The sequence below is a fragment of the Pipistrellus hanaki genome, assembly GCF_964339955.1.
Source record: "Pipistrellus hanaki genome assembly, chromosome: 13".
Classification (NCBI taxonomy): Eukaryota; Metazoa; Chordata; class Mammalia; order Chiroptera; family Vespertilionidae; genus Pipistrellus; species Pipistrellus hanaki.
In genome coordinates this window covers 28,892,514-28,911,231 of record NC_140515.1, presented here as the reverse complement: position 1 = coordinate 28,911,231, position 18,718 = coordinate 28,892,514, and the positions used below count along the sequence as shown (strand labels likewise).

The 18,718-nt window shown below is 36.2% G+C and overlaps 1 protein-coding gene across 3 annotated transcripts in view; it reads right to left on the bottom strand.

Annotated features, from left to right (window-relative positions):
- PPARG (peroxisome proliferator activated receptor gamma) overlaps positions 1-18,718 on the bottom strand; it is a 135,673-nt gene that overhangs the window by 55,298 nt on the left and 61,657 nt on the right. Inside the window, exon 1 of one of the 3 annotated variants that reach the window (XM_084902601.1) lies at positions 13,670-13,926. The exons of the other annotated variants lie outside the window; for them this stretch is intronic. Coding sequence (XP_084758727.1) covers positions 13,670-13,751 — 82 coding nt within the window. The 5' untranslated portion in view covers positions 13,752-13,926. Of the gene's footprint in view, positions 1-13,669; positions 13,927-18,718 lie in introns of those variants that run through there. 3 annotated transcript variants of the gene reach the window in all.

Sequence of the window (18,718 nt, the reverse complement as noted above, 5' to 3'; positions counted from 1 at the left end):
CTCTCTCTTCCTCTCTGTAAAAAATCAATAAAATATATTTTTTTAAAAAATATCTTCTTAAGTGTTTCTGTTTGATACCTTGGAACTCGTAAATATAGTTCCAACTTATTTACCCAGCCACTCCTTATTGATTCATGAAAATCATTTTGCAATCTCAAATTGACATGAGAATTTTTAAATTCTTCTCCCATTTTAAGAGCTGCTATCCAGAGACAAAGTCATCCTGACATATTAAAGCGGAAACGGTCTTTTTGAGATAACCTAAATTCCTCATTTGACAGATGAAGAAAAGGAGGCAAAGTGATTGGCCCACAGCTGGTTAGAGGCCGAGTAAGAATGCAGGTTTTCTGTCTCCTGCATCTAGCATAGGGCCAGACACTGAATAAGTCCTCAATAAATATAATTATTGGTAATAGTGGTCATTTTTGCACTTATTAATACCCAAAGCACTAGAATCATGTAAAAGGTGGACTAAAAGCCTCCAATGCTACCACGAGGGGACAGGAAGAGGAAGAAACACCAGCATAAGTCCCATTGTTCAAACAGGACTACGCCTAAAACAGATGTCCTGCTTTAAAGGCCCCTGGAAAAGGAGAGTACACAGCTTCGCTTGGTTACTTATTCCATTGCTTAATTGCTCTTTTGTAGCCAGGAAAGTCCAAGTCTTATCTGGCATTTCCCCAACTGTGTTATGCATATGTCAATGATGTTCCTTTTAAAATAATGAAAAAGAAAAAAAAAATTCTGGTGGGCAAATAAATTTAGGAAATGGTAGTCAAGTAAGGTTAAACGGTGGGACTTCTTAAGACTAATAATTCATGAGAAAATACAGGAGTGGGGAGGGCACAGTTTAACATCTGATGGAATACAGTTTGTAAAATAATTGTCCAACCTATGTTGCAGTTTGTAACTTTTTTCGTTTCCTAAACATACAGTTATCATCCTTTGCATATTTGCTCTTTACCGTATGTACCTGAAAAGCGGTAAGTCTTGCCTCAGGTTTTCTTTTACTTTAGAGGGCAAGGATTTTACGTTGGTTAAAACAACAACAAAACCCAAGAGAGGAAGGATTTCTTACTTAAACCACACAGAAAGAAATCACTGTAAAGACTAGTGCTCTTTTTATAGAGTCTATTCTAAACGCCTGCAGACACACACACAAGAAGTCCATAGAAAGGATCAGAAATGAGAATGATATTGTCTGCTCAACAGCAACACTGGAAGCTAAAATCAATAAGATAATGTTGTCAAAACTCAAAGAAAAAAATTATTTACAACTGAACATTTTATATTCAGCCAAACCATCACTAAGTATAAGAGTGGAATAGGACACCCAGCCAGTGTGGCTCAGTGGTTGCACATCCACCCTTGAACCAGGAGGTCACGGTGTGATTCTGGGTCAGGGCCTGGGTTGCTGACTAAATGCCCAGTTGGGAAGGGGGAGTATGCAGGAAGCAACTGATTAATGATTCCCTCTCATCATTTATGTTCCTATTTCTCTCTCCCTGTCCCTCCTCTGTGAAATCAATAAAAATACATTTTAAAAAAGTAGAATAAGACATTTTCATAAATGTAAGGCCTCAAAAAATACTACTGTCCATTTATTATTAAGAAAATAATTAAGAAATTGATTATTAGGTATGCCATTTGTTTCTTTAGTATAAAAAAATAGATGTTCATTCTTAGTTTATACTAAAAACTGAATCCAATGCTTCTGTGGTTTAATTTCCCATTGATACTCCCATTGATAGCCTTGGCAGAGGTTGAAGCATTCCCATACGTATATGCACATCTACACTAATAAAAGAGAAAAATGCTAATTGACTGTACCTTCATTACACCCACAGACAATCAGAGCGAGTATGCAAATTAACTCAACAATGATGGCAGTTAATTTGCATGTGCTGAGGGAGGGAGGAGTGAAGACTGAAGACAGCATAGAAGAAAGAGGGAGGGAAAGCGGAAAGCAAGGCGGCTGCCAGAGGGAAAGCACAGGCCGGGTGAGGTGGGGTGGGGTGGGTGGGGTGGGTGGCAGCAGCCACTCGAGTGGCCGCAGCGGCCACTTGCAGGAATCTTGCTGCAATGGGCACCTAGTCATAGTAATAAAAGGCTAATATGAAAACGGTCATTACACCAGGACACTGTAATGAGCAAACAGCAGGAGGCTGAATGCAAGGCAGGTGCGGGTAGGCAGGGACTTGCAGTGTCGGTGGGCAGGGATCTGGGCCGACCCAGGATGTGAGGCTTCCTCTCAGCCTAGAGCTTGGCCGGGGACATAAGGGTACCTCCCTGTCCCACGCTGGGCCAGGGAACGTGAGTAGCAATTTATACTCATAACAGAGGAATATGCAAATATGCAAACCATCACAGTAGTGACCGAACAGCAGGCTGCATGGGGCGACCAGGCCAGCAGGGGGGGAAGGTGAGAGTGACCAGGCCAGAAGGGGGGCAATAAGGGGTGATCAGGCTGGTGGAGGGGGGGCAGTTAGTGAGGGACGACAAAATGACTGAACAGCAGGCTGCGTGGGGCAACCAGGCCAGCAGAGGGGCAGTTGGAGACAACCAGGCTGGTAGCGGGGGGCAGTAAGAGGCAACCAGACTGGTGGAGGAGCAGTTAAGGGTGACCAGGCCAACAGGCAGAGGTGGTTAGGGGCGATCAGGCGGGGTGGAGGGGGGAAGTTAAAGGCAATCAGGCAGGCAGACAGGTGAGCAGTTAGGAACCAGTGGCCCCGGATTGGAGAGGGTGCAGGTTGGGTTGAGGAGACCCCCCTCCCCTTGCACGAGTTTCGTGCATCGGGCCTCTAGTTCCTTTATAATAAGCCAGAAGGTCTCATAGCAAATTCTCAACTGAGAGCAACAAAGGGGGTGTATCATCAATTTTAGAGATCATTCTGTTTTTCTTGAATGGCCACATGCTGTTTAGATAGCTTGCCTAATCCAGTCCTGAGATATCAGGAGACAAGATTACAGGATCACGCCATCCTGCATTTCTTCTTCCTTAGCTGGAAATGCATGTTCTCTTTCTCCCTATAGTCAAGCTTGCTTCTTCTGCTGAAAATATCTTTACACGTTTCTAAAGAGAGATTTACTATTAGTAATCTAATTAAGATGCAGGCCAAATCTGCTCAACAGCTAGTTGCTCTGGGTTAGCAGAAAATCCCTATTTGCCTGCTAATGCCTGAAGAATAGTGCTTAGGTCAGAAAAAAGGAACTGGAATGTTTCCTCCTGGCCAGCTCCCTCTTCACATTTTGGTTTTGGCTTTTCAGTGATAGGGGCATAAAAATGAGAGAAAGACTGAATGGAAAGGGGGAAAAAATGAAAAGAATGCTCCAGAAGTTTGTAACTAGTCAAAAAAGAGGAAACCACTGAAGGTCTGCCAAGAGTACTGTTTCTCAAACATACCTTACTTAGAGTTGTTTAGTCTGGCAGAATTATGTGATACGCTATGCTTTTGTTTTCAATGTACTGTGCTAAGCACTGCTAATGAGAAGACAATGGTCACAAGCTAAACAAACACTAAACAAAAGTGTCAAAACAGCTGTAACCAGATGGCTAGTGGTTGGACGATTTTTCATTTTTTAACAAGTAATACTATGTATTATCTTAAAACATTTTACAACGTAATATTAAAATGTCCAGAGTAAACATTTTTCATATTTTAGAACTTGCTCCTGAGCTATTATAGCATTATCAAAAATATTCTATATGGAAGCATTTGATATAACTTGACTCTCATTCATAATTTTTTTTAAAAAAACTTCTTAACTGAGAAGAAAAGGGAACTTCACTAATTTGATAGAGAATATCCATAAAAAACAAACAAACAAACAAAATAGCTAAAGTAGCAATCATGTATGATGGTAAAATATTTAAAGCTTTCCTTTTGAGATCAAGAATAACAATATATTGGAAATCCTATCTAATTCAATAGGGGAAAAGAGACATGAGGGTTAGAAAAGAAAAAAGAAAACTAATATTATTCACACATGATATGATTGTATAAAAAAATTGCAGCTAAGAGAATTTAGCAAAGTTGCTGTATGTAAGGTCAATATTTAAAAAACAACTGTATAAGCCAACAACATTTTAAAATGATTTTTACAATAACTTTAAACTTCAAATACCCAGGGAAAAACATCTAGCAAAATATGTGTCAGATCTCTACAGTGAAACCTCAAAAGTATTATTGAAAAAAATGAAAGAATATCTAAATATATCATGTTCACAGATTGGAAGACTCAGAATTGTCAATTCTCTCTACATTTACCTATAGGTTCAGAAAAAATTTATTCAAAATCCTACCATTTTTGTGTGAAAATTGACATGCTGAATCTAAATTTCTATGGAAATTCAAAGGACCAAAAATAGCCAAGGCAACTTTAAAGAGAAAAACAATGCTGGAGGACTCTACTACCAAATATTAAACCCAATTATAAAGCTACAGTAATTAAGACAACATATTAATTTGTGCAAAGAAAGAAAAAAGAGACCAATGCAACAGAAGAGCAAATCCAGAATCAATGGAAAAGTTGCACAGGCATCTGGTTTATGACTATAAAAAATATAAACAACAGAGACCAGTTTGGCTCAATGAATAGAGCGTCGGCTTGGGGACTGAAGGGTCCTGGGTTCGATTCCAGTCAAGGGCATGTACCTGGGTTGCGGGCATATCCCCAGTAGGGGGTGTGCAAGAGGCAGCTGATCGATGACTCTCTCTCATCGATGTTTCTAACTCTCTATCTCTCTCCCTTCCTCTCTGTACAAAATCAATAAAATATATTTAAAAAAATATATATATATATACACAATGTACTAGGGAAAAGATGATCTTATCAATAAATGGATCAACAATCTTTTATAAACCTTTCTTCTTAGAAGAATTATTATTACATTTTATTATAGTGTTTCTTTAAAAGATTTCTGTTTCACTTTCTTTGGCATTTTTATTTCTCAATATATTAATCTCAGTTTATGCTCATTTAATAATATAAAATCAAAACCATTTCAAATCAAGATACTCAATTGTCTAATACTATGTTCAAGGTATTTTTCAGGCTTCACAAGAAATACATAACAATTATAGTTCTTGATCTTTAGAAGTTACCAAGGTGAAAGATGTTTAATAAACAGAAGAAACAATAGAGATCAAAGTAATGATAGAAACAATAAATACTCTAGAAATGGGGAGGAGAAGGAGACTAACGTGTTCTGAAATAATTAAGAATAACTTCATGGTAGATATGGCTTTTGAATTATGAGGGCCCAGTGGAATGATTAGGAGTTGGATTATTATTGATAAAGATATTTTAAGGAAAAGATACTTGTCTCTATCATCCAGCATATCCCTTATATTATCTGATAACAATTTAAGTGATAACAATTATGTGAATGTAATATCAAAGATGAATAGATTTTTACATACGACATAAACTTGCAAATTGAATTGATTTATCCTGGGTCAATTATTTGTATCTTGTAAATGACTAGAAATGTGGCCTGTATCAATGGCAAAGATTTCTATGTAACTCTGACCACACTTATGTCCAATGAACACTTTTGATTCTTATTAGCATCATATTTTAGTCAACTAAGCAAACTTACCCAGACGTCTAGTATAACAGGTCTATACACACACATACACACACACACACACAAAAACAACAACAACAACAACAACAACAACAACAACAAAAAACCCACACTAAAATAAAGGCAGAGTTTTATGTAAAGTATAAGACAATGGCAAAATAATTTCCAATGATGCTACATTAAAAATATTTAATTGCTAATGCAAAGCAAAAACATAGAGCAATAAATATTTTACGTTTTCCAAAAGAAGTGACTTAACTAAAAGAAGCAAGGGGAGCCATTGTGTTCACATGCCTGGAACATCTGAAGAATACTAGAACTCTTGTTCTATTACTAAGTTTTGCCACTGGCTCTTTGCGAATGTAAGAAATTAAATCTTTTATTCTTTTGGAACTATGATTAATAATATAGGTCAGATAATATCTAAATGTTTTGAAAAATACTAAGAAAAAGATTATAAGAGGGTAATCAATAAGTCTGATAATAGAAAACTTTAGATAGCATGAATAATAAAAATCTATATTGTCCCAAAGTGGTAACTTACATTTTAAGGGTGTGAGGACAAAATTAACATTTGTTAGGCACCTATTACATATCAGGTGTAGTTCTAAGTGCTTAAAGGTTGAATATTAGTTAGCATTAAATAAGTTATTATTTTTAGCACTGTTAGAAAATTAGTCTCTTGGAAATTCAAATGAATACTAGAAGTTTCAAAAAGTAGGCAGACTTATGCACCCCTATATTCATAGCAGCACAATTTACAATAGCTAAGATTTGAAAACAGCCTAAGTGCCCATCAGCAGATGAGTGGATTACGTAGAAAACTGTGGTACATCTACACAATGGAATTCTACGCTCCTGTAAAAAAGGAATTCTTATCATTTGCAACAGCATAGATGGAACTAGAGAGCATTATGCTAAGCAAAATAAGCCAGTCAGAGAAAGATAAATATCACATGATCTCACTCATTTGTGGAATATAATGAACAATATAAACTGATGAACAAAAATAGACCCAGAGACATAGAAGTATCAAACAGACTGTACGACCTATGAGGGAAGGTGGAGGTGAGGGGGTAAAAGATCAACCAAAGGACTTGTATGCATGCATGCATAATGGCAAAACCAATGGACGGAGACAGTAGGGGGGTGAGGGCTTGTGCTTGGGGGTGGGTTAGCAGGGGGGAAATGAGACTCATGTAATACTTTAAACAATAAAGAATAATAATAAAAAAGGTAGGCAGACTTGCAGAAGAAGCCAGGCATTTGGATAATTCACAAACTTATGACATTCAAGTTAACACCGAAAGACACTCAAACCAATGAAAGGGCATGGTGCAAATAACTGTAAGCAATGGGTAATTCAAGATATGTTTGAACCTGTGTATAGCATATATAGTATTGTTTGTTTATATTAGCATTGGTTTTAGACTAGTATGTAGTGTACACTAAACTTTTGTTTGTCCTTACTAAATACGTCCCAGAGCTTAACCTCAGGAGCTGCCAAGTTAAAGCAAGAGATCAGCTTTGTATTAGTAAGTCAACAAAAACTTATTAGATACCTATTACGTTAGATCAGCCATTTCCAACTGGTGTGCAGCAAGAATTTTTAAAACAAGCAATACCTTGACTACTTAGTCAGAAGCACTGACCTCTTTTCCTTTACCGTCAAATAAAAATATGACAACAGCAAACACAACAATAGCCATCCAGTGTGAATGGACCAAAATTATACCTATATTTTTTTTGTCAGATTGGCAAAAAAAAAAAAAAAAGCAAGCATATTTTTAGCTGTACTGCATAGTAATTAGTGTATGTGTTTCAGGAGATAAAAAAGTTTGGATATCACTGTATTAGATAATTGTGAAATAATGAAGAGAATAAAACCTGGGTCTTATCCTCAGCTGACTACGTAATTTAGCCTAAGGAATATATAAAACAGAAAATAATATCAGGTAGTCGCTGATTAAGGGCTAAATAATGTGACACAGACCAAACAGGTTAGAGAATTTTATTTCATTTTAACAACTATTAATGAGCCCTGCTATTCACAGAGCGTGTTCTAGGCATTTGGTATATACTGGGGGGCGGGGGAGAGCAAATTAGGCAATGATCTCTATCCTCATGGGGTTGATATGCTAGTGGGATAAAGCAGCAATAAACAACAATGCAATAAATAAGTAAATACATACCTACATTATAGGGTATTTTAGAAATAAAGTGTAGAGCAGGGGGAGGGGCAGGGCAGTGGGGAGAATAGAAAATTCAATAGGGGGTTAAAGTAGTCCTCCCTCCAAGGCAAGATCTGAGCAAAGATGAAAAGGAGCTGAAAGAGTCAGCTAAGAGGCCAGAAGAAGCAAAAGCACTAAGACAGTGGTTGGCAAACCGCGGCTCGCGAGCCACAAGTGGCTCTTTGGCTCTTCCACAAAATACCACGGCCTGGATGAGTCTATTTTGAAGAAGTGGCGTTAGAAGAAGTTTAAGTTTTAAAAATTTGGCTCTCAAAAGAAATTTCAATCATTGTACTGTTGGTATTTGGCTCTGTTGACTCATGAGTTTGCCGACCACTGCATTAAGGCAAGGAGCATGTGTGAAATGTTGGAAGGACAGCAAGGAGGCCAGTGTGGAGGGAACAGAGTGAGTGAAGGGCAGATAGATACAAGAGGGGACAGAGAAGTGACTGTGGGGGAGATGGGGGCTTTTGTTAGAGGTGACCTGGGGAGTCACACTGCAGGGTTTTGAGCGGAATGACAGATCTAACTTACTTACTTTTTAAAATTATCCCTCTGGATGGTGGGTTGAGACAAGGCTATTGGGAGACAAGGGCAGAGGCAGAAAAACCTGTTGAGAGACTGGGACAGCAATCCAGGCTTGGATCAGGGTGGTGGCAGTGGAGGGAGGATAGGAGACATATTCTGAACATATTTTCAGTTTGTAGGAGAGGAACAGTATCAATGGTAGTGTATTCAGAGAATGCTTCACCGCATAGACATTACTTGAACTTGACATTGAAGGACAGGGAGGATTTGAAAAAAGTGGAAGAAGGAGGAAGGGCTTTCCAGAATATGATAGGCGTGGTGGCCACAGCGACTATGGTTTATTCTTGGGACAATGAACTTAGTTCTATTAAGTTTCAGGCCAATCACTAGGATTTGTAGGGAAATAAGATAATAAAGTAGAACCAGGTTATAAAGTGCTTTGAAAGCCAGGCAAAGGTGTTTAGACTTCACAGTGTCCACTCTAGTAGGTGCTCAATACTTATTAGAGGCTGTTTTTTAGGACCACCTATTCTGCAAATTGGATTGGCTGGCTGAGAGTTTCTTATTTAGAAGGTCAGCTAGAAAGCCATACAGAAATCTTGACAGGAAGTAGTGAGGGATAATTCACATGTAGGTAATTAGCAGTTGATAGTTTTAAGTTTACTTTATAATGCAAGCCATTCCCCACTGTGGGAATCTCAATCTTGTGCTGCCAATCCCTCATTCTAACAAAAATTACATGAGCCTAAAAACTGTGTACTCAAACAGCCCTGTGATCTTAATTCGAGATTGCAGAGTTGGATTGCTGTTACTATCAGATACATGTGCGAGTCCCGTGCCTCTAATTTAGTCAGAGGTGCAAACTGTGGCTACAAAAATGGGTAATCTGGTAGAGGTTTATAGAAACTTAGCTCCATTCAAGTGAGTCTGATTCATTCTCTATCACATGTTTTCACAGATGAACAGGAAGCATTTGCTGGACAACTTTCTAATGCCCAATTTAAGGGTATCTAAAGGAACATTAAATAACAGAAACCTTGTGTCACTTTTGTTGGTCTAAAACAGGGGTCTTCAAACTACGGCCCGCGGGCCACATGCAGCCCCCAGGGGAGTCTGATCCTGCCCGCCAGGTTTTTTGGGCAGTGAGTGCAGCCAAGGTGTTACAGTAGGGATTAGTAGTTCATATAGTCCGGCCCTCCAGCTCTCTGAGGGACTGTGATCTGGCCCCCACTTTAAAAAGTTTGAGGACCCCTGGTCTAATACAACGAAGAAATTTGCTTAGCTCACATTTTCTCTGATGCAAAATATATGTACCTTACAAAGAGATATGATGATTTTAGAATTTTCTCAAGGCGATCTTATTCAAGCTATAAGTGAGAATGCTGACAAAGATAGTAATCTATGAAAACCTCTTTCAAATGTCTAAAAATTGTTTTTATTTAATGACTCATGCACCTCAATTAATAGTTTAAATGGATAACTGCTGTCAAGTAGTTTTCAAGACAAGTTGTATTCCTGAGGGCTGGTAGGGGAAAAAAAAAATTTTTCTTGTAAGCATCTAATGTAAGTGACATTTGTTTAGAGTGTTTCCTATAATTCATAATTTGGAGGAATAACAAGAGAAATGACCATGTTTCAAAACAGGAGATTCTCAGAGTTTAGAAATCTACCAAATCTCTAAGTCCTGGTGACCAGAAAAGAGATTTGAACAGTTAAATCAGAAATAAATAAAACTAGAGCCATACTAAAAAAAAAAAAAAAAAAAAAAAAAAAAAAAAAAAAAAAAAAAAAAAAAAATTAATATGGACAATAGTAAAATTCTAGAAAAAGGCCCTGAATTATTATTACATGTTAGGTTATGAAATTCAGGGTGGTGTCAATAACTTAACTTTTCATCATATACAGGACATTATAATTGGAGAGAGTTTTTTTAATATTTCTGAGAAGAAAACACGTAATCATCACTCTTATTTAGGCTCCAAAATAATTTCAACTTTTGGAAATCCAATCTTTTCATAGACAAGTGTTAATGAAAGTGGGAGATAAGCTGAAACCGGTTTGGCTCAGTGGTAGAGCGTCGATCTGCGGACTGAAAGGTCCCAGATTCGATTCCCGGTCAGGGGCATGTACGTTGGTTGCGGGCACATCCCTGGTAGGGGGTGTGCAAGAGGCAACTGGTCGGTGTTTCTCTCTCATTGACGTTTCTAGCTCTCTATCTCTTTTCCCTTCCTCTCTGTAAAAAATCAATAAAAAATATATTAAAAAAAAAAGAAAGTGGGAGATAATTCTTCCATTAAAAAAATCAGACATAAAGATGCCTTCTTTAATTTTGATCATTTCCTTATTAACACATTCATGGGAAGATATGCAGAAACCTCATTTCACTCAAAACTGCCACTTATTTTGGTGCACAAAGGATATTCCTTAAAATACTTCAAATTTCGGCATTTAGAAAGATTATAAGTCTTCTAGTCTATCCACAAGTGATTAATACTTCAAGGCCAAAACAATAAACTCTATTTATGGCTTCAGATGTACTTTCACAAATATTGTGTCATTTAACCCTGTATTTTCTGTTAATATGTGCAGAAATGGAGGGCAGAGAGAATAAGTGATTGGCTCAAACTTACACAAAAAGTATGTGGCCAAGACAAGGTTGGGGTGGTTATGTCCTCTATACCACATTGGTCCCTTCGAACTTCTGGAAAGGTGAACACTTCGGTCAATTACCAAAATGGTTCCAAGTATACAGTTGCCTGGAGTCACATGGACACAGTTTAAGTTTCCCTCAGTAAAAAATGATGGGCAATCAATCATGTACTCCTATCTCAGGAGAGATTCTCGTTTCAAGAATCATCTATTGCAGCATTTGTCATGTCTCTAAGGCATATTTCCATTGCTCAATCAGCTCCAAAGGACAAGTGTGTCATCATCTTTTAATGCTCTGGTGCAACAACTTAAAATTAGAGAATTCACATAGGACTAAGTCTGGCACTGAAAGCAGAAGGCATGTTCAGCTTGAGTCTGTGGAAGCTTCCCTTCAATCTTGCCAATTTTTACTAGTGGAAGTGATTTCAGAGCCAGCATGGGGTTACTTGGGGTTGCCTGAGAAGCTCATGATGAAAACAGAAAGGGGGATAAGATAAAGTGGGTCACAATGATCATGGAGCTCAGAAAAAAGTGGAGAAGTCCTCTTTGGGCATCATGGCTACACAGAGTTTTTAATATCATGAACATGACCAACACAGCTGGACATGTGGATCATTTACACTCATAAGCCACCTTTTCCTTCAATTAGCAGGACCCCAGCTACTTGTAACAACCCCCAATTCCATCTTGTCTATGATGAGGAAGAAGGAACGTCAACATTAATTACTGTTCCTAGACCAAATACCCAATCTCTACAGCGTTTCATCTCTGCTGGACTCAAATAGTTAATAATGATCATATTCCCAATTTATTTTCAAGTCTGTCTGTTTTGGCAAAGGTAGAGTAAGTATTTCATGGTCATCTATAAAATACAATAGAAGTTAACCACAGGTCTTTGACCTTTAGGATCTCATATGTTTCACAGAAAAACACTATAAATAAGAAGTAATCAGAGACCATATAAAACAAGAGTTAAATTATTGGTACATTATATAATTCCTTAATTATAATAATTCTATTCTGTACCATGTTAGTTAGGAAGGAAAGTGTTGGGTTATTCTCCTCTGGGAGGAGATTTGAGATTAGAAAAAAAAAAATTAAATCCAGGGCAAATTCAAGGTACAAAAATAGAGATTTGTAAAGAATGAAAACTAACTTGAATCACACAACTACCCTCACCACAAATAGTACTTGTCCCCCAGTTAAGCTAAAATATTTGTTGCACTGCACTGTGGATATATTAATTTCAAACAGACAAAACTATCAAATTTTGACACAAGAACTATTTCACAGTATAGCTAGGACATTCTGTCCTGATACCAACTAAATCAGTAACTGGGGAAAGATGCCAAGAGTTTTATAGCTTGCAGAAAAATATAGTAACAGACTTTTATATCATATAATGAAACTAAACTTCTTTTTAAGAGGCTGAGATGAAAGAAATATACCTTGGGTCAATCATCACAATAAAAGTAAATAGTATTTCAGGAAATATTTAAAACTATTTTTTAGAAAACAAGATGTTTTAAAAAATTGTGATTGATATGTTTAAACTTCAGGCTTCCAGAAAAATTAAATCATTAAATTGTAAAGCCATAATTTCAAGAATTACATGACTTAATTTTAATATTTTAGTACTTATATTGTGAAACATGAATCACACTAGTTAACTCAATCTATTTTTAGCATCTAGGAGAGAAAAACACACAAATAGAAATAAATACAAAACAGAAGAAGCTGTGGTAAGAAACTCTAGTTTCTGTATACCTGAAACTAATGTAATATTAAATGTCAACTGTAATTGAAAAAAAAAAAAGAACCACATTAAAATGGAAAAAAAAGGATAAAAAAGGTAAGAACTTACATTTTGCAAAATCTAAGAAAGAAATGTTGAAAATTGGGATATCTATTTGAATTATATATATACATATATATATATATATACACACACACACATGTGTGTGTGTTTGTAAATGTAAAAATTAGTCATTTATTTAGCATGAAATAGGCATTTAGAGACCTCATTTTTTTAATGTGTAAAATGAGATGCTTAGAATAGATATTCTCCAAGGTCTCCACAATCTATTCTACAATGCATAAGGATCTATGCTAGGTGACCTAAGAAATATAAAGAAGTATTTAACTTGGTCCATACTCTGGAAGCTTACAATTCTTTGGGATAGTTTAAAATGTACACACAAATATATAAATTTCAAAGTGGAACAAAAACATGTTGAGAGGGTTTTAAAGGAAATGAAAATGCTATAAGAGGAATAAAAACTGCTGTGAGAAATATTTGACATATAAGAGTAAAAGGGAAAAATAGTGATTCTTCAGGTATTCTAAAAAGACCTTAAATATTTTTGGCAAGAATATAAATCCAGGAAATAAAATGAACAACTCTTTTTTATATAAATCTATCTTTAATGTTTAAAAATCAAGAAATGGAAGCCATGCACAGAGATAAAATATGAATTAGTTTAGTTTTCTTTTTAAAGTTCTGAATATGCTTATAAGTAAACACTATAGCAGCAAACTAAGCATTAAAATACTGAACTATACACATAACAGTATTATAACAAATATAATCTAGAAAACAAACTACAAGAGCAATTTTAACCTTCTATAAATGCCCAAAGTACCCCATAGCCATATCTGGAATGGACTTTACCTTGTGAAGTGCTTGCAGACAGTGTATCAGCGAAGGAATCACTTTCTGGGTCAATAAGAGAATCTCCCAGAGTTTCACCCATAACAGCATGGAATAGGAATTGGTGTAATTCACACTGATATTTTGTCTATTTTTTGCAAAAGATCAATCCGTTAAAAGAAAAAGACCTGTGGTAGTAGAACTTGTGAACACACCAATGCGTCAGGACATCAGTTTCCAAATATTCGGGAGAGGTGGGAATAAACACAAAGCACTAGGCCTGAATTGGCTGGCACTCTTCTGTTAAAGAGCCAGCTGTGACAAAATGTTGTGTCATAATTTTGTTCACTGCTTTGGCAAGACTTGGTGCATTACAAGGAAAACATTGCCACACTGTCTCGCCAGTGACCCACATGTTTAGTGTCTTATGAGGGGCACGAGCTATACAGTATTTAGAACTATAAGAGCAAAGAGACTGTTCAATATTCAATTGCTTCATTTTATAAAATATATTTTTACTGATTTCATAGAGGAAGAGCGATAGAAACACCAGCGACGAGAGAGAATCATTGATCGACTGCATCCTGCAAGCCCTCTATTGGAAATCGAGCCCACAACCCGGGCATGTGCCTTTGACTGGAATCGAACTTGGGACCCTTCAGTTCACAGGCTGATGCGCTATCCATTGAGCAAAACTGGCTAGGGCTCAATTGCTTCTTAAATGGAAAACTTAAAATCTCTGTCTAGATAAACTTACTTGGACAAAGTTTTTCTCTCGCTGCCCAACCCTGGCTGAACCTCTAATCATCTTATCTGGAAAAAATTTTAATCCAAACATGTATTCATATTTTAAAATTTGCTATCAGTATTCTACTGAAGTGTTATATGCTAAGGTATTTTTTCTACTACTTTACAAAGCCCCAAATGATCCTGACTGCTATCCAAATTCTATAAAATTAAACAGTTGATAGAATGAGAGTAGGGACTAATAGGTTTAGATTTTTTAATATCAGGTTTTCTTTTGAAAAACTTGATTATTAGGTTTATCCATCAACTGCAGCAATGTTGCATCAGTTGATGTTAAAATGACAAATACCATGTCATAATGAAAAAAGTGGAGCTCTCTCTGAGAAGAATAGTGTATTACCAGGAAAAAATAGACTTACACTGATAGGTTGGCAAGGAATGCGGTCAGTTTTGTAATCAGGAAAAGGCTGGCCTCTTGCTCAAGGCCTTTGCCCTTTTTGGCAAGAAGAGACACTAGCTGTGCCAAAATTCAATGTGGGAGCTGGTCTCCTTTTGTCACATTAAGTGGCCTAATAGAATTGCAGTGACTTGTGGATTTAAAAAGCTGTCCCACGTAGGGCAATATATCAGATGGCAACAATTCTCTGAATTACACTTATCCCAGTTTCCCCAAGTGGAATAAATATATATCTGATTAATCTATATTGATTAACTAGTTGTCCTGCAAGGGGACTAGCAAAAGTTTTCTTATCAATCACAGAGAAACGGCTTGATGGGAAAACACTTAGTGGATCTCAACAGCATGGAATAAAATAGACAGTTGGGCAATTACATCACTATTTTAAGCCCCCAAAACCTTTATAGGAAAATCAAGTTCAAGATCCAAATGACTGAGGTAATTCTAGTTGTATAAAAGAAGTTATATAGAACTATATTCAATTTGAATTCTCAGTAAAGGAGTTTCTTGTTCCCTCTCAATGTTGGGAAATTTACTTACCTTATAGACACAAGGACATAATATTTAAAGGTGTAATTAAATTTAGGATTCTTCATTGACTTTATGATGGATCAAAGTAAAAGATTAAAGTCAAGAGCACTTTTCTTCTTGTTAATAAAACAGAACACAATTTAAGCCCACTATGCTTACAGATATTCCCTCTCAAAGTCCCAAGATGTGTTTGAGTCTTATTCCTTTTAAGTGGCAGTGTCTCAGCCAATTCCAGATCACCGCCTCATTCCTGACCTCAGATTCCAGTCTCTCCAATTTTTAAAACGAGGCATGTTTATTAAAATGTTAAGATTATGCCGGATTGTAAGAATGAAAAAACTGGCAGATTGATATAATTTTATAGAGCGAGAGAAACTCTTTTAGAGTCAAACATTTTGTTAATAAGATGAGAAAATGAGATCCCCCCAATGACAAGTAAATTCTCCAGGTTAAACAGTGAGGTAGTGGCAGGGTTTAAACTAGAAAGAATCTAAGTTTTTAGGCCTTTAATCTTCAGGCCAGTCTATTATTGTCCTTCACTAACTTTTATTCTTAGAAGTGTCTAAATCACCTCTTTTAATAAAACATGCAGCATGGAAATAGAGTATTCAGTGAGGAAAGGGAAGAATACGTTAACTCTTTCAAGGAATATTAATGAATAACTGTGTTATTCAGTTTCTAATACCCAATGATAGTGGGAGTGAGAGTGGGGTGTTTGAGGAGTCTCTCACTGCCCTTCTTCCTCTTATTCCTACATCTGCTCAGTTAGAATATAGTTCACTCATGCCACATAATTCTATCTGAAGACCCTAGTTTTGTTTCTGAGGCTAATAGTATTACCTGGTCTTCAAATTCTGTAGTACTCTCTACAATTTGAGCAATACACAGATTCATTCTTTTTAACTGCCCTCAAAGGGACCAATTTCCGGACTCTTCACCTACTGTTACTTCTATTCCCTCCTCTTTTCCTTCTCAGACTGCACTTGTCTCATTGTCATTCCTTCTCCTCCTAGACTACATTACTTGAAAGCAAAAACCCGTCCATACTTTTATTTGTTCAACAAATATTTATTGACAATATATCACAATATATTGGCAGGCATTGAACTAGATGCTGGCCTGATGGAAAAAAAAAAGTGTTCTTATTTTGTGTAATTCAAAAACAGTGAATAAACAAAAATTACAATTTTGATAAACAGAGAGCCTGGCACATAGCAGGCTCAAGAAATGTCTGAACTTTTTGACAGCATATACAAATCAAGCAATATGAGAATCATCCCAAGTTACTAAAATACTTCTACCATGTGGATTGTTTAATCATATTTTTTGTTAGAGATAATATTTTATCCGAGTATATTATACCGCTAGATTACTTAAGAAATAACTTGCTCACATGATCATTAAAATGGACAAGATTAATTGAGCCTACCTAATAAATTGAATCTAATTACTGTATACATCTGTTTTGTCCTTATATATTGAAGACTTATTTTATTTTACAGCTATCCATTTTTTCATTCCTCTAGTATTCACCAAATACCTGCTGAGTTCCGGGTATTATTCTAGCCACAGGAGATAAATACATTAACGAGCCAAGGTTCCTATCCTCAATGAATTAACATTTAATTATGTTAATGAAAATTATCCAAATGTATCTGAAAGAATGATCTTTTAACTTACTTAACTTTGAAGGTCAATTGCAATTGATATCAGAAATAATACATTTGCTTAATTAAAGTTGTTAATATCAATGGACAATATATGATCACCTGAAAACTTATGAGAGTTTTGACATGCTTGCGACTATTTCTATCTTTATGGCCTTAACGTTCCTCAGTGTCTTTATTATATCAATATCTGAAGGATATTATAATACGATCCATAAAGAGCATGCTGGTGATTTGCACTATAATGTAAGGTCTTGGAGATTTAGATATGGAAGCTTTGTGTATTAATTGGTTATCAGCACTTTGCATCTGAAAGATACCTCTCTATAGAAGTCTATTGCTTTTCACTCTAAGGAAAACTCTTTTTTTTTTTTTTTTTTTTTTAAATCCTCACCCAAGGATATGTTTGCATTGATTTTCAGAAAGAGTGGAAGGGAAGGGGAGAGACAGAGAGAAACACTGATGTGAGAGAGAACCCTCGATTGGTTGTTTCCTTACGTGCTTGACCAGAACCTGGGATCAAATATGCAACCCAGGTACATTCCTTTGACCCGAAACTAATCCGGAACCCTTCAGTCTGTGGGCCGACACTCTATCCACTGAGCCAAACTGGCGAGGGCTATGGAAAACTCTTAAAGGATAGTCTTTGGTAATTTTACAGAGTGAAGACTGGCAGAAGACCATCTTCCTCAGGTACTACCCACTAAAACTAGCTTAACTTCTATTGAGGGGTGTAGGGCTTTGTGTAATGTAGAGGTCGAACCGTCATTTCTCCTTGGACTTTGGAGACCGAAGTGGTATGGATGTGGTTGTGGGTACATTACAGTTTCAGCAAGAGAAAAAAAAATGGGGATAATTAGGGATGATTATAAGAGGAGGATAAAAAGCTTATTAAATCTATCTCAGTTTATGACTGCTAAAAACAATGGACAGTTTGGTATACGAAAAGGCTACTCTTCAATATTCAATCTTCAATATTATTTTATGGAACCTATCTTTGGCCAAAAGAATCTGAATATTACTCTGCCAAAACACTACCAAAATTTTAGTTCATTTAGAAGAAGGCAACTAGAACAGTGATTTTCAATCCTTTTCATCTCATGGCACACATGAACTAATTACTAAAATTCTGTGGCACACCAAAAAAATAAATTTTTTTGCCAATCTAACAAAAAATAGTATATTTTTAATTCACTCACACTGGATGGCTATTGTTGTGTTGGCTCTTGTCCTGTCATTATTTTACTTGACAACCTAAGGGAAAAGAGATCAGTACCCTGGGCCAAATAGTCAGGTATCACATGTTTTAAAAATTCTTGCAAGACACCAGTAGAAAAGTGCTGAACTAAATTAATAACATTTAAGAATGATTAATAACAAAAAGAGGTCTAAACATCTATAGTTAATAAAATCATAGAATCATATCTATATAAAGTCTTAAAAGCATTTTTCAGTGTTTAGAATGATTTGCATCAAATTCCACAGGAAATAGATTAAAAATTTTTTTTGTGTTGCATTACTCTTGAAACCTTGCTTTTCTTTGGCTATAGATTAAACTTGGATTTCATTTTATAGACTGATTCAAATTTTAAAACCTACTTTCTTTTTATTTTATGTAAAATAAGCTATTAGTATCATTATAGAATAGTGTTTATGTATTCTTTTCTT